This window comes from Pholis gunnellus (assembly GCF_910591455.1).
Source record: "Pholis gunnellus genome assembly, chromosome: 11".
NCBI classification, from domain to species: domain Eukaryota; kingdom Metazoa; phylum Chordata; class Actinopteri; order Perciformes; family Pholidae; genus Pholis; species Pholis gunnellus.
In genome coordinates this window covers 13,032,793-13,060,792 of record NC_136538.1, presented here as the reverse complement: position 1 = coordinate 13,060,792, position 28,000 = coordinate 13,032,793, and the positions used below count along the sequence as shown (strand labels likewise).

The window sequence follows — 28,000 nt, the reverse complement described above, 5'->3', positions numbered from 1 at the left end:
CACACACACACACACACACACACACACACACACACACACACACACACACACACACACAGTGCTGATCATAGCCAAATAACCTCTTAAGAAGGAAAAAGGATTTACTGAGCCTTTTGTAGACAGCAAAAGGATGCAGGATGTTGTTCATCAAAGGCACACACACACAGACACACAGACACACAGATCAGACCATTCACATATGCGACAGACACCAGACACCCATCATTGTCTGTTGCTAATCCATCATCAGAACGAGTTTTTTTTTTTTACACATTATCATGGGTAATGCTAAACAGCATAGCATTCAAACTAATTTTGAGCTGTTGAGCAAAAGTCTGATCAGAATGCTAATACACTGCTGATGTTTAGCAGGCATAATGTTTAGCATGTTCACCCTCTCAGTTTACTGTGTGAGCTTGCTAATATTTGCTTCCCAAATTTTTTCGCAAACCAGCCAATTGCATAGCTTGCGTTTTAATAATAAACTAAAATGTCAACCTCATGGTGGCGCATCGGGAAAAGTCAGGAGATCATCACACACAGGATTCATTCTCTGAAGAACGTGGATGTCTATACAATGTTTTGTGCCGATTCATTCCTCCTCCACGGACTTTGAATACTTGTAGCAAATTTCATGGCAATCCATCCAATAGTTGGAAACTCACATTGCCGTCCAGAGAGCCATGCCACCAGCATATTATAGTTCATAGCAAACAGTAGGTTTAGTCTGTGCTCTACAACAGTCATTCACAAAGACTGGGTCGAGACCCACAGATGAGTCGTAAATGTTGTCAGGGTCGCCAAATATACTAGCAGGATTTCTTCTATAGTCTTCCAGATTCATATCTGCTGTACACCTTTGAGCCACATGGAGGAGTTTGAGTGTATTGTTCTGATATCTGTCACCTATTATAACATTGAATCTAATATGAAAGGCTACATTCTGTTTGTTTAACCGATGAGAGGAAATGAAAAGAATGAGATAGCCTGTTAACTCCGCCTAAATACATTTATTTGGTCTCATTTATAAAGTATTTAACATGTGTAAATGTTTTTAATAAGACATGCATGAAACAAAGTTGTGATTTATCGTATGTTCAACGCATATCTCTTCAAAATTGATGGTTTACCTTTTCAAGATAATATAAGAGGATGCGAAAAGTGCAGTGACATTTACGCACAAAATTTGCCCTTCACGCGATTTATAGATACGGCCTATTGTGATTTGGGTCGTGATGGTTTTTCATCATTAAAAAGTGGGTCCTTAGAAAAAACATAGCTTACATGTGGAGTAATGACTGCAATGTCGGATCAAACAGCTGCACAGAGGAGGTGAGTCCAGGTACATTTCTATTATATTTTGTATGTATTTATCTAATCTGTACAATAAAGAAGATGAGTTGCGAATTTAAAGTGACACATGAAAAGTTAAAATAGCATATATACAGAATCTGTATATTTAATATTGTGTATAAATCAATGGCCTCTTGTCACATCATGGAGTTCAGATCCTTGGATTTCTCCTTCGGTCCTCCACAGGAATCAAACCCAAATAATCTAACGTCAATCAAACAGTAGGTAAGACGTTGCTCTAAATAGTTAAGGCTCAGATTCTGCAGGCTGGTTTGGCACATGGCTCATATCCCGCTGCTATGGTATGAGTTGATACGAAGACAAGGAGAGACATTAAGATATCAAAGGCCTTTGAGAACTGATGCAGCAGCATGGAACAGGTCCCTGACATTCAGGACCGCGTCAAGCACAGTGCCAGCAGTTTATTCTAAAAATCAAAGGCTGAGAGAGAACGTGGTGCATATGGCCGGATGCCATGCCTTTCATGCCAGAGAGTGACCACAGCTGACTGCAGCACACACAGTTAAGCAGGTCGTTAGAGACACATATATCCACTGAGAGACAGCGTGATCTGAAACCGGTGGGAGAAAACGAAATGCTCAGGCAGAGATATATTTTGCATCTTGAGTAAGTTGAAGGCAACAAATTCTTTCCAGTGAATGTTTTTAGGATGAGAAAAATGTGAAGGAAGTCGCTGTGTTGTTAGAAAAGGCACGCTGCCATCCAATTTAGCCCAGAACATCCATTGTACAACTCTCCAATTCCCACCTCATAAACCTCTATGGAAAACACTCCAGCCATTAGCCATTGGCTTTAAATCTATCAGAGCCCTGTACACTCCCAGACCAGAGTGCACCTCACACATACTGTATACATCATCTTCACACACATCCAGCTCTTTCTCTTTTCCTCTTTCACTTTCTCTAAAGAACAAAAAAGTATAAGCATGCTGTGTGTGTGTGTATGTTTAATCAGCGTAAGGTCAGCTACACAGCTCATTAAAGTAATGGGAGTCTCACAGTCTCTGTATTTTATTTGTCTCGCTCTGTCTCACCAGAAAATGACTTAGGAGTCTGGCAAGAGGGAGAAAAGGGGGCATTTCAACCACGATTAATATTTTATTCTATTTTTCTTTTTTTTTTCTTCCAAAACTGACTGAGACACTTATTTCAACATTGCAAACTTTTCAATGTTTGTGTTATTCTTGTCATGCCAAAGTAAATGGGGAAATACAACCAGTGTAACTACAACTTGCTGTCAAGTCAACTCACATCAGCAGATCAATATCCTGAGAGAGAAGTAAATTAAAAAACACCGCCACACAAGCAGCCAACACAAGACTCCACTATTAAATTAAAGATGAGTTAATTAATTAAAGAGGAGTGAAGCTGGCCTGGCAGAGGATTATTATGAAAGGGGACAGATTACACGAGTATGAAAGAATGCGTTTTACAGTTCCACACAGGAACACGTGGCCAAGATAGATCGGTTGATTAATCATATGATGGCATCACCAGTATTTTGAAGCAAATAGCAAACAGAAGCATGTGTGTCAAGTGTCACATATCACATGCCCTTATATGGATTGTGCTTTGGTTACAAGCCTTCTAGTGGGCACATGATTCTGCAGATGGCAGAGACGCTGTATTACTCAGACTAAGTTCCTCCATTAAAGAAAAAATTCATTAGCTTAAGTACTCACAGAGGAGTTGGCACACACACACACCTATTACTTCTGCCATATTCCATAAAGAATAGTCAAAATATAAGGAAGACTGATGCTCAGAATGTGTATAAATGGAGCCTCCTGTGTGTGTAGGTGTGTTTGTGTGTGTGTGTGTTTATGCATGTGTATGTATGCGCTGTAGACTACATGCTTTCCCTTTACATGGCGACTCAAAATGAGTGTAGAAGAGCAAATTATTTTCATGAGAAGAAAACCAAAGACCCTGTCAGAGTGTGTAGGGCACTCTGGGCAATGAGCAGAGTAAAACAAAAACACAATGGAGATAAGAATCCCATCTTCCCTGTTGTCACTAAAAGAGAATAGATAAGCGAGTGTGAACAAGGTAAAGTAGATTGGATTTAGGGGGGGGACAAAGCACAGGTCATCCAGATAAGACAAACAAGGCCTTGGTACGTGGTGACAGATCCTGGGGGTGAGCCAGAGCGGGACAAGGACCTTTTCAGTCAACCCTTCATTTACAGGCAGGGCGCCATTTGAAGTGTTGTAAAAGTATCATTCAGTAAATGTTTCATTTTGTAAAACTAGAATTAAACATCTGTGAACTGACCTTCTAATTGAGTATATGGTCGACCACTGATGAACCACAAATCAATAAGCGCTTCTGTCTTTTAAAAAAAAATTGTATTAGTGTAAAACCAAAACATCCCTTAATGAAACACTGGGATTGAATTGTGTTTGTCAAATCTCATCAACTCAACCACAAAGCATGTTGACCTATGATCTGCAGCAAAGACAATGAGCCCTATTTTCTGTCTTCATACAGCTCCACGAAGGCTAATGGGAGTACCGACAGTGAGGATGACACTCAGTGAGACACGTTTCTCTACACAGCACTCAGACCCACTCTGTCCATAGTGTTATCGATTAAAGGGTAAAAGCACACACCCCAGGGGCAGAGGGAGGCCTCACACTCAGCTAAAGTTACTCTCTGTGTGTGAGTGTGTGAGAGAAAGAGAAAGGAGAGAAAGAGAGAGAGAGAGAAAAGAAAAAGAGAGAAAAGAGCCAGAGAGACAGAGAGAGTTGCATGGCCAACAGTTGCACTGGTAACCTAAAGCCTCAGACAGGCCTGCAGCCCACTCAGAACCAGACTGAATGGGCACTGCAGATGAAAATATCAGCGTCTCAGCTCATAAACGCACTCGAAACCACCCACCCCACCTATCAAATCTGTGAACTCAACTTTTACCGCACCGTTACTGTCCCGTTATTAAACCATTCAATCTCGGAGAAAATCCATTACCTTCCCCTCCGACGGGCTCGAACATCCCAAACTGCTCCAGAACCTTGACGAAGAGACCCATGACCACCAGCACAGCGATTATCTCCAAGCCATCCAGACTCAACATCCTGCGGGACCGCCGTCTGTCATCGCCCGGCACTGCGCCACCGAGCCGGGTCGGGTCGGGCCAGCGGCTGAACACCTGTCCAACTGTACCCAACCTGACCAGTTTGTCCAACTTTAGCTGAAGTCGACTTCCACCTACTTCCTCACTTTTATCCACTTCGATCTAATCTAGTATTCTAACTTAAGAATATGAGACTGATGATGAAACTATGTTAACTATAATAGAAATAAGAAATAAAGCAGCCTGGTTCGATGGTCTCTTCCGTCACCCAAAACCTGGCCCCAGGCAACCCCTACTTAATCCCCGTTGGAGGCCACACTGCCGGAGCTACAGGCTGCAACACAGAGCTCCAGATTGCCACAACAACACCTGTGCTAAAGTTTTCCTCTCCTCTCTCTCTTTCTTCTTCCCCAGGCCCCCGTTGAGTAATGGAAACTTGGGATGTGCTGCGCCTGCTAGTCCTTTGGCAGTGGTTGTCAGGAAGTGAGTGTTGTGAGGGGGAAAGAGGGAGTGAGGGAGAGGCGGGAGAGAAAGAGAGGGGGAGAGGATGAGTGGGAGATATGGCATAGAGAGAGAGAGAGAGAGAGAGAGAGAGAGAGAGAGAGAGAGAGAGAGAGAGAGAGAGAGAGAGAGAGAGAGAGAGACACACACACACACACACATAGTGAGACAGATTGTTTGGTTGGGTGAGAGAGTTGAGGTATAGCCCTCCCTCTCCAGTGACATTACCTTCATTGATTTGCCTAATGTGGTTTCCTTGGTAACTGGAAGAGAGCGTTAAAAGCCAGATTTAAGTAATGGAAAGAAACTATATTTATGTTCATCCGAATTCAATATAGCCGGGACACATATGGGACATATCAAATGTGTGTTTTCACTGCCTCTGCTTTGGAGCCCGTACGCCTGCCGGTCGATGCAACGTCTCATTAACCTTTTTAATGTGTCGCTATCAGAGCTCAATGGGCAAAGGATCGCTGGCTTTGGTGCAGCGAACGCAAACATCAAAGATGACAACAGATATAGGAGCTAAACACAACCATTTATTAGATACACACAGGGGCTTCTGGTGCTGATGTTACTGTGCCCGAGAGAAAAGTATCTGTTTTGCAAGTAATAAAATGTGACTTTATATAAACAGGTGAGGAAAAGCTTCGATAGTATCCTTCTCAAGCAGAACTGTTACTTTAATATGAACCAATCCCTCTTGAATTCATTGATGCCATGGGAAATTGTAGTCATCTTTGTTGCAAGAAAACCTTTTGAGCTGTGTCTAAAACAATGTTGCACACACATTTCCTCTTTACAGCTATCACCCAATGCTAGTCAGTTGTTCTGAATCAGTGGACCTTTTAACTCATACCCAGTTTATACCAGGTTTCAGGTCTTTCATTTTAAATTCTAATAATAACTACGAATACCAGCAGAACCACTATTCACTTTCACATCCAAGGAGGCCCTGAGTAGTTTGAAGGTGGGTTCAACACAGGAAGATTTTGTGATACTTTTGTGCATCTGCGACTGTTAGCCACCATCCGAGGTTCTGCCCCTCCCACCACGACTCCCAGGGAGGGTATCGCTTCTCCTAATGTTACAAAAATAACAGAATTGAAAATAGGTGTGATGTTCACTCTTTGTGTTCTCCCTTTCTGAATCTTGGGTGAGAGGAAAAGGTTGTGAGAGTCAAGACAGCAAAGGTTTTTTAACAAATGTGGCTGCGCCCACTCTTGCTGCTGTTTCTCTTTGTTGACATTCCTGTTCCTACATTTTTTAACTGGGCTCTACAGCAGCATGCCTCATTACGGAGAAGTCTGTCACACAAACAGCAACATGGGTCAATGTATACTCACACGCGTAGACAACTGAGTCAGACAAGGTGACAGGAAACCTAATCTTACATCACGTCACTCTTCTCAAATATGGTGTGCATGCAAACAAACACGTCGCAACATCAGACCAATTTCTCCTCACTCTATAGCAGTAATGTATACTCGCTGTATTCCTGCCGAGCTCCCATTTCAGACATGGACGATGTCAACAGAGAAATATTGAACCATACACTCACAAACGAGACAGAGAGCGGGGGAAAGAAAGAAATCGGAGCTTGGCCTGTTGGTTAAAAATGATTCCTCTGCCCTCTTATTTATTAAAGGGTTGTCGTTCGAGGGGAGAAACAGAGAGGTGGAGGGAGAGAAGAAGATGCGAGGCAGGCTGTTGCATGAGACATGGTGGCAGGGGAGAGTAATGAGAAGTAAGATAAGACAGACAGAAACAGAACAAAGGAAGGACAAACTGAAAAGCCTGAGACACTAAGGTCAGGTCCCTGTGTGTGGCGATCTGCAAAGCACAGAGGGAAGAGGCACCGATTCTTTATTACCCTCCAGCATCTCTCCCCTCCAGGAGGATTTTTCAGCTCATTCTGGTTGTCATGATAGAAAATTGGACCTGCAGATGTGTCCTCTACTCCCTCACCTTTCTCCTCCCCTACTTTACCCTCTATCCTTCATCAAATGTGCACGTATTTAAAATTACAGAGCCGAGGTTGGCGGAACTCGGGGACTTTGTTTTGTCTGAATCTGAAAGTTGAATTAAGTTTGTCAACTCAGTGAAAGAGGTCTGTTTACTGTATAACTCAGAGCTCTGCACCAGCAATTGAGAGCAAATAGCTCTCTGAAAAATTCAAAACAAATGAGCAGACACAGTTATCACCTCAACTGTTTCCCCTCTGGAGGAGGAGGAGGGTGTTGCAGGCTTTTCAAGTCAAGGGGAGGACCACAAGAAAGTACTACTAACAATATGGAGGACCATGCTTTCTCAAATAGCAAATACGGTTTAGTCCCCTCCCCACCCAAATGATCTATATACAGTCCCTTACATACACAGTTCCTGGTGAGACTACTCAGACAATGAAGTTCTTCATAGTGAATCAGAAATCTTTCCAGACACAAACTTGTGCTCTGTCTTTTGTCTCGGATATGACCCATCATATTAGACAATCACTCAGCTCTAAAAACAAAACACAAATTACCTCACTTCCTCTCTTTCCGCTCTGGCTCCGATTGATTTTTCCAAATCTTTTCTGCTACTAAATATACTGTAAGAGATGCTGTCGGACGTGAGCACTGAAGGGAAGCCAGTCAACTGATAGGTGCTAAACTCGAGAGAGTGTTGTTCACATTTGTGCTGATGGGTTCATGGGTTTTCTGAAGTGAAAGGCTTTATTGACTCACACCTCAGTATTTTTGCACTGGTTGTATATGTCAAACTTCAGACTTCAGGGGGAATGCTATGAATCAGTAATCTGGAAAATCAGGTAGACAGACTGTGACTTGAAGCAGCGGAGGATTTACGACAGAATTCAGGCCTGCACGTTCTTATCTTGTAGTACAAAGAAATAAATGTTTCTACAGCGATGAAGGTCGAAACTTCATGACAATGAAGCTGCTACGGCTGAGGCGTGTATCGATCCTTGCATGTTAAATTCTCTAATCCACAGAATGTGCTACTTGGAGAACATGACTATTGATCTCTGTTTCAATAAAGCTTGACCGACCATGCTTAAGCGAGAGAAACTCACAAACACAAGCACGCAGAAAATCAATGGCAAATTATTTTTGAAAAAAATAGCGCTTTCACTTGACGCTACAACATCACGTGAGGGCTGGAATGAGCATACTTAAAATCACCAAATCAACAAGACAGATGTCTTCCCAGACATGTTGTCTTTACTTTCCACGTCACACTGTGAGCTGAGCCACACAGACAATCAACACAGATATAATACAGCGAGATAGAAGAGATGGTTCGACTGGAAACTGAAGCGTTTTTTTAAATCCTGGGTCAGCTAGACTGGGACATCTAGTGGGCACAAAGGGCAAACATCAGACATAGTGTTATTATTTGAATTGTTTGAAATAGAGCAAACAGTGTGTGACAAAGTGGGTGAGAACACACCATTTGTCCCCATATTACATTCATCTATAAATCTAACCATGCTTGTCAATTGTTTGTTTATCACACCCACCATGTGTTCCAGAGGCTAAAGGGACCACACGGTGCCACATTTATTCATTGTAGTTCTTTTTTTTTTCATCCATACTTTCCTACACACACACAACACAATATCCGACCTCCTCGCAGTACCTTCCTTCAATGCCCTAATGCTTTGTTTTGTCCACTTAAATATACACTCCTGTATTTTTGTCACCTATTGTTCTCCTCTGATGTATCAATGATATAAAAAATGCATTGAAAGACTCAAAACTTTTGAGAATGTGCTACTCACCTTTCCTCATAAACAGCCAGTACGACAGTGGGAGTATTGACATGATGACGAGTGCATAAATGCCTCCAATGAGCTCCTTAGTGTCGCTCAGGATGACCACAGAGTTAAAAATCCACATACCCAACACAGGAGTGATCACGATCACCGCTCAGCATGCGTGTTATGCTGCACTCAGAGATAATCAGCGGCACAGCCGGGTTTCCCCGTCACTGTGGGTGGAATCACACACACATAACAGTGTGTACCTGTACTTAAGTACAATGTTGAGGTACTTGTACTTTACTTGAGCCTTCATATTTTCTGCTACTTTATAATTCTACTCTACTACAATTCAGAGGGAAATAAATACTGTACTTTTTACTCAACTACATTTATTCATTAACTTAAGTTTCTAGTTTCTTTGCAAATTTAGATTAATGTAAAATATAATCCACACATGATGACATAAGTGTCAGCTTTACCAACTGCAACATTACGTTTATTCAAATATTAATGCATCAATAATTCAAATTAAATAGGAGTGGAATGGGCCGCTCTGCATAATGACTACTTTTTTATGTTTTCTACTTTATGTATGTGATGACAACTATTTTGTACACATACTTAAGTAAGTAGTAATTCTGCAACGTGGTATACTTTTACTGAAGTAAAAGATCTGAGTACTTCATCCACCACTGACCCATACAAACACACGTCGTCATACACCACCTGTTCTGATGAGGCGTGTGTTGTTTTCCCTCATGATCTAGCTGCTATTGTAAATGCCTACAAAAGAAAAGCAGCCTACCATCATTTAACCATTCAACTGGTCTGAATGAGGCCCTTTATGTCCTATAGTTTGTGCTATGACAGTATGTCTTATAAACTAGTGTTGTAGTAGTTGCTGCCGTGCTCCACGAGAAGACACAATAGACGTTGAGCAGCAACATGGGTGGGCCGGCACAGCAGACAAACAACAGACGCAGCTAATGGTGAAGGCTGTTTAGAGATATACAGGTAACAATGTACTATATGCTTTTTGATGCTGCAAGCACACAAAAAAGTTCAAAAACAGCAAGGTTCAAAACAAACAATGTATTATTTATACCACGAATTGAATACAGAGTGAGTGCACTTTGAATTTCACTGTACCAAGGAGCAGGTGCTGGATGGCTAGAGATCTACCGGGAGAAAAGAAAGAGAATGGGAAAGAAGGTTGAGAGGGAAGAAAGACAGACCAGCAGTCTGGAAGAGAGGAATGAATGTATTATAAAATAATACAGGAGTGAGTCTGGGTTGTGGAAATAATAGAGAAGGTGAGGGTGCATTCGGAAAGGAGGTATCTTAAAGTAGAAATGTATTGAGAAAGTCGCCTTCATCATGAAAACACATCAGTGTCACAGTATGTTCGGTCAAACAAGTGCAACTTCAATCAACCTCCACTAGAGGTCAGTGTAGATTAAAGTATTTACAAACATTTCAAAGCGTTTCAAGCACACACAGAGACTTGAATGTGCACAGAATGTTCTGGTAGATGGCCCTACCCCTGACTTTCAAATGTTCTGTCCATATCCGCTAAACTGATAAAAGCATGCGGCGGTTTTGAGCTGGTGCCAAGTCTGTAACACCATCTAAGCAGGAAGTCCTTAGCTTCACCTTTAACAGAGCAGCATACAACGCCTGGCACGGAGCCGAGTGCTCTGGCGGTTGGCGAGACGAGGTAATAACTGAAGAGTCACGGGTTTAATGTACATCAAAGATCTTTAAAAAAGACCTTGACCTGTACAGTGACCTGACGTGGCTAACCTGTGCTAGCAGTGCAGCAAAATGCCTGACTCTAAAAGGAATCTGCAGAGAATACAAAACACCCTTCATTACAGCATGTGCACATTCTCAGTCACTGCGTCTGTTGAAGGAACCAACTGCCAAATGAATTCATCATTTTGACTGACTCAGTCGAGATAAGGACAAATACTGTTGCTAGGCCCCATAGTCCATCCATCTGAATCTAAATGAATGTCTCAGTTGAAAAACAGGACAATGGCAACAAACACGTGGAGCTGCCGCTACGCTGATCAAAAGGGACAAAATGATCCAACGTATAGTAAAGGACAAATCTGCCTGTACTGCGCACACAAAACTCTGCAAAGTCACTGAGGGTGGATGACACACTATTGATGAGCAAGCATAAAAATAAAACACACACACACACACAAACAAGATGAATTATCAGGAATCAGTACCTAAACGTAGGGACAATTTGTTTAAGAGTCAAATGGTGCAACCAGTTGTTTCATAAGGGAAAGAAATATAATGTAGAAAGACTGGAGATGTCATCTCAGTGGCTAATTCGTTTTTAATGATAAGGATATTTAATGGGAGAGGAGAGGAGACAGGAAAGGAGAGGAGACAGGAAAGGAGTCAAAGCTGTGATTGTCTCTGACAGCCAGGCCCAGTCAAACGCTCCATCGTGTTAAACCTGTCAACTGTCTCCAGCGAGAGTAGGCAACAGAGAAATAGACACGACACATAGCATCAATTCCCCAGTTTTGGGTGCACACAATGCCAAACACACACACACACACACACACACACCTACACACACACACACACACACACACACAACACATCTGCTCCATCCATTTTCACTCTGCTCCATGTATCGGTAAAACCGACACGGACAGGCATTCCCATTTAATCTATTATATTGCGCAGGTGAATGTATTGATCCAGCATACATGCATAGCACACGTGGTAACATACACACACAGTCCAGCATGTGCTTCACTGCACACACAGAGTTAGGTTTTTGCGCTGCTGTCTCTCTGATATTAGAAGACCTTGTGGACATGACAAACTTCATTATCGTGGTCGTGCAGGCAATGGCGCCCATTAGTATTCTGCAGAGAGGGCACACGTACAAACACATGCATGCACGCAGAGTGGGGTTAGAGGAGCTGCATATGCCTCCCAGAGGATCTTTGAAGTAAACACACTGTAGTTGTCTGAAGAGATTTCTATTTCCAGGCTTTATCAATCAAGCCTGGCCAGCAGGAATACGATGGGTCATAGCCATGATCAATGATTGTCTGCTGGCTTTCTCACTATTGACCTCTTTGTTTGTTCACTCATGTGACCCATCGCCTGTCCTCTATGTCCTTAACAGTGTCCGTCTCCAGATAATATAATAGTTAAAGCTTATGCTGGTGTCCCCAGCATTCTGTGTTTGTGTGTGTGTAAGTGAAGATATATTAAAAGACACAAGCAGATACAAAAATAAAAGGGGCCCTAAATCGGGCACTGATTCACACATTCACGAGGCCTTATATACAGTAATAGAACCTCAATAGTGTACTCTACAGTGAGCAGTAAATAGACATTTCGGAGACTAATGAATCACCATCATTATGCGTCATAACTGGCAGTCGCCTGTCACAGTAATTTTCTCATCTGCAAAATGCAGAGCATTGATTTGAGGGATTGTTAGCAGAAAGTAGTGTACATGCCATGAAAAACACTATTGTAGTCTATTGTGGTGTTATTGTGGAAGTGTATTCTAGGGCTTTACAGTGGATACATTTACAGTCAGTCGAATAAAATGCTGCACAATAAATATAGTTTATTATAGAGTAAATAGGGAGCAAACTATGTAACTTTTGGCTTAATTCACTATTGTATATGTTTATTGAAACAATGTCTGTTGTACTTACAAAGGGAACTTAATGTTAATGTGTGAATAAAGTTCATTCACAGATTTTTACAATACCTTTGCTCAAACTGTAATACCTTTGCTCTAACTGTAATAAACTGTAATAAAACTGTAATATATATATATAAATAATTTGAGTGCCCCATTGTCTATTCACACATGGCTATGATTGCATGCGTGTGTATTTACATGAAGGGTGTTCACATATGGCAGTAAAACAGTAGTCACATATTGCCACAAATGCTCTTGTATGTATTGTATTAAGTTAACATAGAATGAGGGAACCTTAAGTCAAACCCTCGTAACATGTGGCGAGTAAGCAGGGGCTACATTTCTGGAAATCGTCCACCCCCCACCGTGCACACACACACACACACACACACACACACACACACACACACACACACACACACACACACACACACACACACACACACACACACACAAAGACACACAGTGATGCTGCTTTTGTCATGTGCTCCTTTTTCACAAAGGCAGGCAGGAACACGGGTCATGACGTGTTACACAGTGTGGAGTGGGCCTCCACAGCTAAAAATAGCCTTGAGAGGAATCAGATTTGGAGAACCGGCTGTGGGAACTGATGGGATCACACATACCCATATGTGTGTGTGTGCGCGCACAAGGCTTGGATCTAAGGAAATGGAGTCAGACTGACATCATGCAGACTCAAGAGATGGACAGAGCAGAGAGTAGGAGCAGACTGAACACCTCTCTGTGATTGATAGGAGGGTGTGAGGTGAGAAAACTAGGGAGGTGCAAACTGTGGCGGTGATGAAATTATTAGTTGTGATGTGAACGATAACGACAAGGGAACAAAGGTGAACTCGAGATATAACGGCACACTTTGACATGTAGTACATGACAGGCATGTGAAGTGTTGAAGTATATCTATATGTGTGCTCTGAACAGGCGACCTTTCAAGGACATCACAGTATTAATAACACATGAAACATCACAGATGTAGTGTGTATTCTGGTTTCCATACGAATCTGATTTGAATATGTTTGACTTGCACCAAGGACACAAAGACTTGTTTATGGGGGGCAATCAAATGACTAGAAGACACCGAGGATGGAGAAGATGCAGTGTACATCTAATTCATAACTAGATAAAAAATAAAATAAAACTACAAAAAAACGCATCAGCTACTCATACATACTTGTTGGTATAATATTATACTTGATCAAGAGTGCTAATCTAGTACATGCTGCTTATCCTCTATGTAGTACAATATGTTGCCCTTTATGTGCCCTTTTGTTGTTTTATATCTACAAAGCAAATAATGTACTTTGATCCAGTGGTTACATAAAACACAAGCACGTTGTGAGTACATTTGACACTCATAATGTTTTACTCAAATTAGAAACATGATCAGAATTTCATCTAAAAACAGTAAAATCATCCAAATACATTATTGGAAAAAATACATCATTTTTTTATTAGAAGAGTAAAAGGTTCTTTGATTTGGATACAAAACCAGGTTCCATTGTCTGTTTCCTGTGTGTGTCTGTCTGTGTGTTTTTTTGTGCTACAAAGTCTTCACCTCACAACTGTGACAGCCACCCAGAGGCATGGTTACACACACACACAAACATATTTCTGGAGCCCACGACTGGCTGACAGACATCAAGTTGATGCAGCGCGAAAAGACGACAGACAAGTGCCACTCAAGACACTGACTAGCAAGTGACACATTTACAGTAACGGAGAGAATAGAGACGTTGCGCGTTAGTGTCAATCAGGAGCGGTGCTGATGAAGTTTCTCAGCGGGACTTGACATATTTAATCATCTATAATTATTTATTTAATACGTTTGTTGCTTGTCATTTTATTTTGTTCCTTTAATCAGCCGAGAAAAGTTTTGTAACCCCACACCCTGTATCTGAAAATATAATTTAGAGACTACAGACACATTCTACTCATCCCAGCTTCAGTACTATCTCTTTTTTTTAACTTTGTCGCCTCCTTCAGCTTCTTCCTTCTCGCTGGTTGGGTTTCCTCCTGCTTAATTAACTTCACTTCCTTTTCTCTTTTTATGCATCACTACACCGGGAACACACTCTTATCACCACAATCCTTTTCCTCTCTCACCCTCTTCTCACTCTCTCTTGCTCCCTCTCCGTCATGATGACTAGAAGTCCGCAGCATAGCCTCTCAAGGTTGACCGAGGTCTGGCGTCCTCATGCCTGGATGGCTGAATGGAACAGGCAGCTCTGTCCCAGTTGGGGACCATCAGACTTTTAGTGCCTCTGACCACCAGCCTCCCTGGTGGATAGGCCTGATGTGCATCCTTTCTTTGTGCGCATCCACTGTTGTCCATTAGAAAGAGTATGACCCAGAGAGAAAGACCGAAGGAGGAAAATAAAACAAGAGGGATGGGATAAATCTAATTTAATGTTCCTTTAAATAAGTCACACATGCTTGTGTTTTTCTCTCCTATTTTCGAATTTACTGTATTTTCACATTGGCATATAAATATGGCATAAGGTATAATGTTTTACTCCTATATTTTGGTTTGCTTGAGCAGTTGAGAAAGACCAACCACACAAAGGTCGCCTGGAGATGTGGGTCTCTGTCATCTTCCAGGAGGACTGAAGTGAAGTCTGTTCATGGTGAGAAAACAACACGGACCAACGCTGACAAAACAGCTGATTATTATTCAGATCATGGGAACCATTTTCCAATTTGCAGAAGTGTCAGACGCTTTACCTACTTTGTGTTTTTCTAGTGGCACCTCTTTGATGGATGAGCTTACAGTCTAATGTTCATATTCATGTTTCTTTGTGAGCATGGAGCCATATTAAAATACTGCAGTGCCCTATAGTGTGTCAGCACACATATAGTTTATTGATGTCACTACATAACATCTGTTTTTCCATTAAGCTTACACGTCAGGGGGTTTCTCAATTCAACATGATACAAACATCTACATTATTTGTTAGAGCTGAAACAATAGCAACTATTTTCAGAATTAATTCATAATTCAAATGATCTCTCATGCTAGTGAATTGATTATTTGGGGGTTTTAAAAAGACAAATTTGAAATGTATGAAGATTTTACAATGTTATATCAGGCTCTAGAAAATATTCTTGATTTTCTATTGACCAAACAATTTCTCAATTAATCGACAACGTATTTGTCAGAAATGAATCAATTAGATTGCAGCCATTGTATATATAACTTTAAAAAAAGCTGTGAGCTTCAGCCTCCTGTGGATTCACGGGTCAGATTTCACCTTTTTCACCTTTTCTCACCTTTGACTGCACAGATGTGCCCAGTCGGCCAACAGAAACAGTGGAGACGTTATTGCTCCAGCTGGTTTCTTCACTAGTCTTAGTACATTATCACACTACCAGACTACAAGCTGTATTGTCACTCACACACACTGTTTGTCATAATCAATATTCTTTCATTATCTCATACATCTCTATTTACATACAATAAAGCTTATTCAAGTACACAATTCTATAATCTGTTATCACAGCACTAGCTATAAAGGTGCTCTTTTATGTATCTTGTGTACGGCTGCAAAAACAAGCCCTAAAGCATTAACTTTGCAGTGAAATTAGGAGTCAGGTGTCCACATTCTGCTCACATCCATACAGCAGTGGGAGTGTAACAGAGATCCAGGAGGCCTTTAATAGCTTAAATGTACTCACTGCTCTGATAGCTATAGTTAGCAGTAAATTTATCCACCTGCCAAGAGAACTTGTCAACGGAGGATGGAAAATACACTTCCAAGAGTTAGTTAGGCTTTAATGACTGAGGGGCTGGCTGGAAAGAGCTGATTAGAAAATTAATTATTTATCAAAATACTACTAAAAATTTCCCCTGAAAAATTGAGAGCAAGTCATTAAGGTGAAAATTGAATGTGCCGAATTTCATATCAAGGGTATAGGTCTTTATGTATGAACACAGGCCTGTGTGTTGGGGATGCTTCTCGCTGCATGTATGGTTCAGTGGTGGGGGCTCAAGTGTATCTGACGGAGATTCATCGATAATAAGGAAAGATCAATAACCTAACACACGGCCACGGCCAGTCCTCTCTATCCATTTGTCCAGGGTCAAAACTAAACTAGATGGTCCTGTTCTCATTCAGTTTAGAACTACTTCATCCTCTCTTTATACAACAGTCTTGCATAACTACAGGCCCACTTTTTTGTTGAAAACAAATGTGGCTTATCATGTCATCAGTTTTAGTGGACTTGAATGGATTGACTTTACAGCTGGCTATTCCACAGAAAGTCTAATTCTCTCAGCTCTGAAAGATTTATCACTGGCTGCTGACACTGAGCCATCAGAGATATCGGGGCCGGTTGTAAGTTAATACATAAGTAACCATGTCTTCAATAGAGGACATTTTCTGGATCGTTGCAAGTTCAGCGGTAAAGAGGGTTTTTTTTTCCACCATATGATACATGCAGACATGAATGTTGGGGCTACCTGGATACATCTGATAATGTTGCTCTCTGTGCAACAATGTTACTCCTTCCCTCCGAGTGCAGAGAGAAGTGAAACGGTTGAGGGTGTTGCACTTGGCTAGTCAGAGTTCAAGGAGAAAGACCTGGAGGAAGTGCCAGTTGGAGCACGATAATATTTCAAGCCATATTTACATTCTATATTTACTTTGTTTATATATTTTGCTTTTATCATACAGACTTAGGACAACTTATATATTAATGTATTCTTCATTCGTGCGTGTCCTTCTGCGCCTGATATGCATTATAATAGATCATTTGTCAAAGTAATGGGCGTTTCAGCCTATTAACTACAAAAAAAATGTATACCCAGCTAAATAATTTAAATAAAAATTGTTCAGTTCATTAAATGGAAACTTTTCAGACAAAAGTTGAAGGCTAAAAGGAACAGAGAATGAGTGCCTCATGTCAGTATCTGTGTTTCAGCACCATGGACAGAGACGCAGAGAAAGACAGATTGAACCTAAGATGTCCGGCTTCTTACTATTTTTTTTCCAAACACAAGAACAAAACTTGAATACATGTGACAACTGTCAGATTCTACTGCAGCTGTAACAAAAAAGTATATTACCAACATATCTGAGACACTGTATGCTAAAATTGCAGTCAAACATTCTTTTACCACATTCATTTGGGAATATATTGATGAGAATGAGATTAAATAGGATATGTGCTCAGACAACAGAATTATGAGACCGTCACCCCTCCATACTCTTCCCTCTTTGCTGAAAAATGTTCCTAATCCACCATAAATCAGGCTTTACAAAACCCTTCAGAAACCTACGAGTTAGCTCATGTACAAAGCTTATTCACACATGAGAAGCATCATGGTCTAATTCTGGGGGGGATGTATCAATCCTAGAAGAAGTTCCAGTGAGAGAAAGACAATCAAAAATATAAAACCTTTTCCTTCAGTTTCTCCTCTGCATCACATTTTTCTTTTCCCCTCTCTCCAACTCCCCCTTTCACACCTAGTTTTGCCCCCTTTCACTCCCCACACTCCCTGCTGCTAATATGATTTTATTTTTAGCACATTTGAGGTGTGTGTGTGTGTGTGTGTGTGTGTGTGTGTGTGTGTGTGTGTGTGTGTGTGTGTGTGTGTGTATACACATGATAGATGACGCTGATGTTTCACATCTCTCTCGTAAGGGGGAAGAAGATGAGGGAGAGATGGAGGTGAAGGGAGCAGAAGTTGAAGGGGGGATAAGAAGCAGGCTTGAGAGCTGTTACTATACAGGAAGTGTGGAGCAGAAGGAAAGGTGAAAGGGACGAGGCTTCCACCTGAAAGCCCCACTGGCAGGGCAAACTGACCTACAGGCAGCTGAAGATCAGCAGGCCAATCTGATAGTGCTCTTCTTCAGAGAGATGAGGTATGACGGGAACAGTCTGGTGTACTGCACCATTCAATTAGACAGCTCCCACCGGCCTTAGCTTTGGGCGAGAACTGAAATTGAATCACATCATTTCTAGCTTCTTGTCTTTCCCCCAGTATCTCTTGAGAGGAAGTCGGAGGTGAGAAGCCTGTAACCTGCTTTAAATCATGTTGAAAGTGAGTATAAGAAGCATAAAGTGCAGACACCACCCTGATATAGACACTAGAGTACCTGACGGGCAGAGCAAGCTAGAGTACTGACTTGATCAGCTTAACGGAGCGAAAATGTGAACAGCATGGAGCAGATTAGGGCTAAAACAGTGGGATAAATGCCAGAGAAAACAAAGGATAAGAAAGCAAGCAACAGATACACAGAGGGATTATTCAGCATACACGGAGTGCACAAATAACTACAAACCAACTGTCGCTCTTCCTTTAATAACTTGATCTGGACTGCCATTGCGTGTGCATAAAATTGGCAATACGTGCGGAACAGAGATGTAATGTTTAAATATAGATCTTCAAAAAGGAACCTTTTCCTGCAAAGGCTCTGACCGTGAACTTCCACAAGGAGTTTATTTTTGGGCCACCTTTTTATCTTGACTGTGAATGTGCGAGTCAGGAGGTGTCAACAACAGACAAGAATAATCAGCGCAAGCGAGATAGTTTCAGTGAGAATCTTCACATGTCTGGCGACAAAACGAGTGTGTTCCTAAAATGGATGTGAGTGCTCAGACGCGATAGGACGTGGCATCTTTCTGTCTCTTCTTTCTATTCCCTCACTTTAAGATCTTTTTTTTACTGTAATATAATGTCAACAGATTATCAAATGACAAAACACTTGTCACAACTTGGCGTTGCAGCCGGTGAAATAATAAACTCAAATGAAGTGGAACAAAATCTTTTAAATGAATACATCTCTCCGTTTCTGCCCCGCAAGTCACTCTACACAAACACGAGGATTAAAAGCTGCTTCCCGCTGGGTTTTCGCATTGCCTATTATACACTAATATGAGACAACATGCAGCTCAGCCTGGCAGAGTGTGTCCTCTTCAACCCACAGTAAGGACACGAGCAGGGGACTTAAGCTTGGAGAACCGTAAGTTATCCTTATGGCAATGAACAACTGCCTTCCCACTGTGAGTGCCATTACCACACACTGTGATATGGCTGACAGTAGTGGGCCTACACTCCACGCCCGCAAATACAGCAACACACACACACACACACACACACACACACACACACACACTAACCCCTGCAAGCACCCGTCAGAATTTACCATCACAGGCAGCCTTTGTTTTATTCATTTAGTCTAAAATTGACGTTTAATGTCAATATTCCTGAAAAGGAGAGGAACGTGATGGATGGGTGTGTAATGATATTTGTCAGAGACAAGAGGGAGGGTGACACTAGCAAACTTTATCAACTCTACAGGTGCTTGAAGGGGATAAGTTCAGAGGAAAGATACACATATTCTTCAAACAGCATAAGAGTGAATAAAATACAAAATACGTAGCGGCAATATCTCGAACACAAATACACATAAGGCTCAGAATCTCTAGGGCCAAGGCTCAGGCCGAACATATTTTATTCATAGCTGAAAGGTTGATAACAAAATCTCTTTGTTCATAGCAGCGGTGGAGCTGCAAAGAGAATCAAACAACTTGTGGAAATGTATGTGTGTCTGTCAATCTGAGTCAATGTGCATGTAAGCCCTCACTGTTGTGGAAGTAGACGGGGCCCAAGCAGCAGAGTTATGAATTACAAAGTATAACTTTGCACTTTGTCATTTATAACTCTGCTGCTTGAGCCTGTCGACTTCCACAACAGCCTCTAGAAGAAGACGAACACCCAGTTTAATTTCGAAAAAATGTCAAATCCCCTAACAAATGACTCTGAAGAAGGAAACGAATGTGACTAATTCTTGCTCATATGTGTACCAAGAAGTCACAGGAAGCTAGTTTCTGCAACACATGATCTGAATCACCTGAAGAGAATGAATATGCATCATTGACCAGTATGTATTGCTGCTCATTACACAGCTCCCAAAGACATTCATCTTCAGATATGAAATATTGATTTAAGACTATTCATTACAAGCTAAAGCAATTTGCAAGTCCAAGCAACATGTTTGTGAACGGTTACTGCGGCCGAAAGTTGTTAGGGCACAAGGTGTCGCTCGTTTATTTGATTAAAAAAAAACACTCTTTGTTACTGGGAAACAGTCATTTGTTATTTAGCAAAAACAAAACCAGAATGCGTTCAGGGGTCAATGCTAAAGTATGCAGGGCTGCAAACATGTAGACAACAAGGTCAAACTGGGTTGTTCGATATTGTGATTACTGATGCATTGATAAGGGAATGGAAAAGGGACAAACAATTGCAGTGGACAGTTTTTGACCCGTCAAACACAGATGTAATGACATTTAGGTGTGTCAGCAACAGAATCAAAAATAAAATAAATAATACTTAAAGAGCACAACATGGACATGTGACAATATATAAATTGGACGAAGATAGTATGTGAGAGTATCAGAAAATTGACGTATTTTGGCTGCTTGTCATGGTTAGCCATCAGTTAAAGCACCATACACATCCATGGTGACCTTTTGTTTTTGGTATGCTGCGTCATCAAAGCCTGATTGGGCCTCTCAGGACTGTACAGGCATGTACAGTTTTTGATTGTTTCTCTGTCTTGCTAACCTCAATTATTACATATTGCTACGTCTTGCAATTCCCAGCATCGCTACACCAAAATTCAACCTGGACAGAGGTCTAGGCAGCCCCCAGAATTGAAAACACCTGTGAAGGTCAGCACAGCCTTTTAGCGTAGGCACAGGCTCACAAATCCAACCTCTTTAATTTCATGCCAAACCACAGGTGTTATTACTAGGTTTCTTTCTTCGGTTACAGATGCAGTGTTTAGGATCTGGCTGCAACTTGCGGTGGAGTTGCAGATTGCAAACAACTGAAACTCCCTCTTTCCAGATGATCACTATGAAAAGAAGGAGGCATGAAGGCCAAAAACAGAAACATGACAGCTGTGAAGAGGACCCTCTCTCAAGACAAACCACTAAACAGCTCCACAAAAGGCGAAAACACAACGATTCTTGTTTTGAAGTGATTATACACCAATGAAAACACACTTAATAATATTATATGTCATTTCTGCCAATTGAATCCCCCTAAATGTTGCTTTCACAAACTATTCATACAATGATATTTCTGGTAAATTATCAAATGATAGAACAGCTAGGAAAGTCTGGTGGGACAAGGTAAGAAAATAACATCCCTTTACTGTAATTTATCCTTTAAAACCAGGAAAAGACAACACGTATGTCATATTACGATATCCAAAATCTAAGACAATATCTAGTCTTATATCACAATACAGATATAATATGGATATATTGCACAGCCCTCGGAGAGGGTACAGGATGGAGAAAGAGACGTGTACTGTCAGCTTGGACTTGTTACGTGAGATAAGAGCTCAGCTAAAGGACAGATCAATAGGGCTCACAGAGATTCTATGCAGCCGCAGCCCCCACATCACATCTACAGACGAAGATTGTGTCATGCAACAGAGTGAAGTGGAAAAGGAAGATAGTGTGTATACAGTTGGTGTATGTTAAGTGGTATACTTTGTGTGCGTATGTGGGCGCGCCAACACATTTAACGGTATTTAATATATCTTAATTGCACTAAACAAAGCTAGTCCCACTATTAGGCAAATCGACATGAAGAAAGCTCTAGGGCAGAGAACACACACACACACACATCAGAGTGGCTTGTTTCCCTACAGAGGCTAATGAAACAAACTAATTATGGGCAAAGTAGGGGCAAGAAGGAGGGTGACTACAAATGACTGTCATCAGTAATGTGCACACACACAAACCCCAACCAGCCATAACCAGACACAATCAGACTCCTAAGCATCGTGTAGGTCTGTGGAGGAATAGGCAGGTCATACGTATAAATATACTTATAATTGACTGGACTAATTATAGACACAACAACATTGTGTGGTATCAAGGCTCAGTTGGGGTATAAAATCAAGAATAATCTGGTAGAATCTTTCAAACATGGTCTGCCGACTTTATCCAATGAGGGGGAATAAAACACCAAGTAACCCGGGACTTTCTTCATTTCATGTGTCCTTTTTTTGCATAGTTTAAGGGTCACACACAACTTTGATGGCAGAGTCCATGCCCGACTTAAATCACACGTCCCTCAGCGCTGCCAAAAATGCCACAATACTTAAATACCAAACTGTGAATGGCCTTGATGAAATCCCTACGTAGCGCAGCCATTACACAGTTCTGCCCTCACCGGCTCCCATCACACTGAAGCAGACATCGCTCTCCTTCTCTCTCTCTCTCCTATTGGAACAGACACACAGGAGCCAGTAGTCATGGTAACTCCATTCTGGGCAAACTTAAGGATGCGTATGTGCATTCACACACACACACACACACACACACACACACACACACACACACACACACACACACACACACACACACACACACACACACACACACACACACACACACACACACACACACACACACACACTGTTTTTAATAAATACTTCATGGAGGGGAGCTGGTGAAGGGGCTTTGAGACGCTGGTAGCTAGTTAGCTGTGTAAACAGAGTAGTTTGTTTTGCAAAGCACGATGTCAAACTCCATAATTTACCAATGTTTGTATTTCCTTATCTGACTTTATAATAATTTGTTTTTGATGCACGAAGCACCCAACAGATGTCTGGTACATTCATTATTCAACCATTTGAACTCGTTCATACATTTTAATGGCCGTAAATTAGCAGAGATGCACAATCAAAGTCAATTAGTGAATCAAGTATCCATGTTTTTCATGCTGAATGACTTATTTGCAAGAAACTAACGAGCACATCATATTTAAATGACTGCTTTTGCATTATCATCTGTGGAGAAACTCATTTTTACAGATCTGTTTATTAAATGTAACTAATCGATTAGTCGACAAAATGTTAGGTGTCATTCGGCTCAGAATTTCGTTAGTAGTAGACAGCTCTATGAAGACCATTAAATCAAACCCTTTAAAGAAAACACAGCAATACATAGTTTTGTGTTAAAAAAAATGCTAATAAAACAGATTTTGTTTGTCAGGAACTATATACAGCGGAGGATTAATATGCATTCAGTCGAGTATTAACAGCAAGATGGAGTATGTAGGACTGACTTAAAATATATCACAGTGCCCATGTTCATTGTAACGAACATGTAGCTCATTACAATGTACTGCAGCTAATTGCTGCGCTTTTAGTAGTTTTAGATGTGTATGGCACAGAGCAATGAGCTCTCAGGCTTTGACTACAACCTTGGAATTGGATTTGTTGACACTAAGAAAAGTATAGAGCCAATTAATCATTCATTCAATCATTAATATACTGCCATATTTAAAAAAATATGTTCATCAGTGTTTCACTGTTGAATCCAAAGTTTAAATGTTTGAGTTTTAAATGCTTTAATACTGAGGTTTGACCGTTTTCATTTGGTAATTGGTAACACATTTGCGTCCCAAATACAAAATATAAAAAAACACCTGAAGCATCATTCTAACAACCAAAGAATTCTTTATCAGCACAAATATTGGTAACTTTTCCACCTGAATAAAGTGGTCAAAATACAATGTTCCTACATGGATTATAAGGTGTGTGTATGTGTGTGCGTGCCTCATGCACTCACGGTCCAATTGCTGCTGTCAGAGCACGAACATGAAGCTCTGCAGATGTCAAAGTCTGAGGAGATAACGAGGAGAAGAGCCGAGGTGGAGATGAGCGGCACGGATGTCAAATTAGCATTCACGCACCGCTCTATTGACAAGGTCATCTAAACACTGCTTTATCTCCACCTTCTAGGATCAACTGCTGGGATTCAATAGAAACACCCATACTCTGCTGTGTCTTGCCCAAGGCAATGTGAGCTGCTGCTCAATATCACTCACCAGAAAAAAAGAGGAGAATGGGTGTAAAGCTTAGCAGCAGGCTGTCAAAAGGCGCATTATAGAGGGTGTTTCTGGGAAAGGACACTTCATTCAGTCAACACTTAGCTCATTAGGACAGTGTGAGTACATAAAGGAAATAAGACCTTTTAAGTATCAAGATAATATTCTTACGTGGTTTATACAACTTTATTCTGCTCTTAGTGCAAAGATCAGCATTTTAAAGTTGTGTGTGAGTGTACAGGGAGAGCTAAAGGGGAGGATGGATGAGTCGATGACTGAAGGGCTGGATAAAAGGCTCTGTGTCTTTCTCCCACTGAGAGTTTCTCAATGGAGGTGGAATGCCACTTGCTTCCAGAGGGCAATCTTTTTGACTGCCAGAGAGAGAGCAGGAGGAGAGAAAGGAGGCTGTGGGAGGGAGGACGAGGGAGTCAAAAAAAAGATAGAATGAGGGGAGGAGTGAGTTCATTCAACCCCAACAGTTTTCTAATTCTCACTGTGCATACAGATCATTGGTTCTGTGCTGATGTATATAGAGGAAAAGTGGAAAAAAACATATGTCCACAAGGATACATACATAGATACTTATATATACAATGCACATGAACAATATGCAGAGAATACTCTTCAAGCTGTTTGATGTCTTCGTTTGTATGGTCTCTGTCTGGAGATGAAACAAAGCACTCAGACGTACTGTACACACACACACACACACACAAACACACACACACACACACACCCTCCAAGTTCACTCACGCTCTTTGAAAAAAATATGCTCGTTTTAGATTTTTGCAAATTACGGAGTATACATCTTCCCTACCATCATTTAGGTAGAGAACAAGCTCAGCCACAGACACGGCAGGACACTGAAGTGATGGATCAACAACAGGACCATCAGCAAAGATCAGAAACAACCTCTGCTAAATACACAGCAAACTCCAGTGAACACCAGCCCCCATTTGGCTTCTGTACTCGCAGAAGAAGCGGACCCACCACAGCAAAAGCTCTGGGTGTGGAAGTGGAAGTTTTGGGTGCCTACCTTCGGTGAGAGTTCCCATGAGGAAGTGGTAGAAATAGCGAGCCACCTTGGTGAGCTGCCTCTTGCACCTTTTCCTGCACTGGCTCATCTTGGTGCAGCTGTGGTGGAGGTGATGATAGTGATGGTGGTGTTTGTGTCGGCTAGTCTGCCGGGGGAAGCAAAAGCTCTCAAGGTAGGAGGGGAGGAACAGAGCACTGTGAGTGTGTGAGAGTGTGTGTGTGTGTGTGTGTGTGTGTGTGTGTGTGTGTACAGTAGGTGTGCCTGCCTCTCTTCTCCTCCTCACTCACCCCTTCTCTTTCCTCTCTCTGTCGTTCTTCCCCCTCTCTCTTTCTCTCCGCTGTTCTCTCCACCTGTAGGTGCTGTCAATCAGCCAGCCTCAGCTCTGCCTCCTCCCACTCACGTTCTGAGAAGCCCAGTTCTGGCCTCTGATTGGCTGGGAGCAGAGTGTGGCGGAAAATTACGGACCGGCGCACATGCGAGAGTGCGTGTGTGTTTGTGTACGTGTGCGAGCGCTGTACTACAAGGAGGCTGTCTTGAGTGGCAGGTGGTGGTTTTTCTCGAGTACCATTCTTTTTTTCTCTCTTTTTCCTCCACTCACGGCTCATAAAGAAGACAGCTTCTGAGTGTGTGTGTGTGTGTGTGTGTGTGTGTGTGTCTGTGTGTGTTTGAGCCAGCAGGAGGTTGAGTAAAGTGACAGAGGAAACGAAGCAAACCCATCAATTAGCATCACACACCGTCCTTCTCTGTCTGTCTGTATGTTTCTCGCTCGCGCGTTCATTAATGGCATTCATAACAGCGAGGAAAAGGACGAAGAGGAGCAAAAAGGAAAAGTGAAGGAATACGAAGAGACAGATAGGAAGGTGGAGACGGGGCAAAAAAGGGGAATGCATAATTCATTATTTTCCTCCATTCTCCAATGTGGTCAAATTTAAGAAGAGAGAAAAAGCCTGACAGGAGAGAGGGGTTGTTGGACAAATACCAGCCTTCACCAGTCGCTGATGAACGGATTATTATCTGCCAGTAGAGAGAGAGGAGGAGCTTTTAAATCCTGTGGCATTGAGAAAGAAAGGTTTCCATGTAAAGCTTCATCATTCTGCGTCCACTCACTCAGTGTGAACTCTTGCAGAGTCACTAAGGAAACACACTTACCTTGTTTTCCCTGTTGACACATTTTTATTGTTTCTCCCTCCACAACTCCCACATTACCCTACTAAACTGCTGCCACTCCACCTTTATACTCGCTCCTTCTCCCTGAGGCTGAATTAAAAGTGATTACCGTTGCCACAGCAACCTCAGACGACATGGATTTTTCCGGTAGTGGCACACGCACACACTTACACACACACACACACACCTGTCTGTTGCTTAGGTCAGGGAGAAAATCAATCAAACGTCAGGCAGATGCTTCCTCTAAATGTTCTTGCTCTCTTTCTGCAGGCTCTGTGCTCTCATTCTCATTTAGCAGTCAAAGAATAGGGTTAAAGTACAGGTGAGCGTTGGACAAGTGAGCTGTTTAAAGGTAGACGAAGTTGGTAACTAGCTGATGAACATAGCGGAGGATGTGAAACTCACTGCAGCACAGATTTATAGATACATTTGTGTTGACATTGGTGGGCAAGTAGAGCAGACAGCAGTCAGCCGAACTTGTCTTCTGCCTTCAGGCCCCGTCTTCATCAACCTGCCAGTGTACTGCAAGCCTGACAACACGTTGTGAAATATTAGGTAATCCATACTGCATTGCTCAACTCCAATAGCAGATGTAATATATTAGAAAAGTTTCTCATAAAAGCTGGTCAAGATAATCTTAAGAGCGTTTGTAGCAGGATTATAGGCAATCAATGAAAACTCATCTCTTCGTTTTAACTTGAACTCTGCAGCCAGGATTTTGTAAATAAAATAAACAAACTTATTTTAACACAAAAAAAACAAACACACACCTTTATGGACACTGCTCCTCTCCCTAAGCCTATGAATAATAGATGTCTAGAGTCACACTGTTGTTTAAGAAGGACAGCGCGCAGGCACACATACACATACTGAGCTGAAGAAGAACTGAAGAACAGATTGAGTGATCAGTGTAGCATGAAGGATTAACGATTTGCACTGGTGGCTGATACAACGTACCATCTCCTACCACAAACACACACACACACACACACACACATGCACAAAGCAGCGTGCATGATCTGATGATGGAGTTTAATACAGCCAGCTTTGTGCTTAGAAGATGAAAGAATGGAAGAAAAAGAGGCTGCTCAACATTTATATTATATTATATATTATGTCTGGAATGTAAAAGCAAGAAAACTGCTAAACATAAAGGCAATTCTAATTGCATAACACAGAAAGGTAGTAAATAAGGAAAACAGAATAAAACCTTATTTAATGCTAAAATACATTAAAAGTTTTTAAAATGATTAAAAGAGAAATAAACAGAGGGGGCTCCCTCAACTGATCCATGGTCGACTGAATCACCTCTCCCTGCCATTTTATTATTTCACATTATGTTTAATCATTTTGAAAGAAAGTAAATGTTTTAAGAAAAAGAAAAGAAAAACTCCAGCATGTGTTAGAAGCTAAATCAGTCTCACAGCATGACAGTTTCATGCTGTGAGAAGGAACTACTGTGTGTTGAAAATCTGCAATGCACTTTTTGTTCACAGTTTACTGTTCACACACAAT

General features: G+C 41.5%; 1 protein-coding gene across 4 annotated transcripts in view; it reads right to left on the bottom strand.

Moving 5' to 3' along the window:
• The window catches only part of LOC306702735 (A-type potassium channel modulatory protein KCNIP2-like), a gene marked incomplete at both ends in the record, with an annotated part of 80,654 nt that overhangs the window by 15,341 nt on the left and 37,313 nt on the right, over nucleotides 1–28,000 (bottom strand). For 2 of the 4 annotated variants that reach the window (XM_079168400.1, XM_079168403.1), the window contains one exon: nucleotides 4,341–4,446. The exons of 1 other annotated variant lie outside the window; for it this stretch is intronic. In XM_079168400.1, coding sequence (XP_079024526.1) covers nucleotides 4,341–4,446 — 106 coding nt within the window. Of the gene's footprint in view, nucleotides 1–4,340; nucleotides 4,447–25,318; nucleotides 25,407–28,000 lie in introns of those variants that run through there. One more of the 4 variants, XM_079168404.1, reaches the window with a different exon arrangement.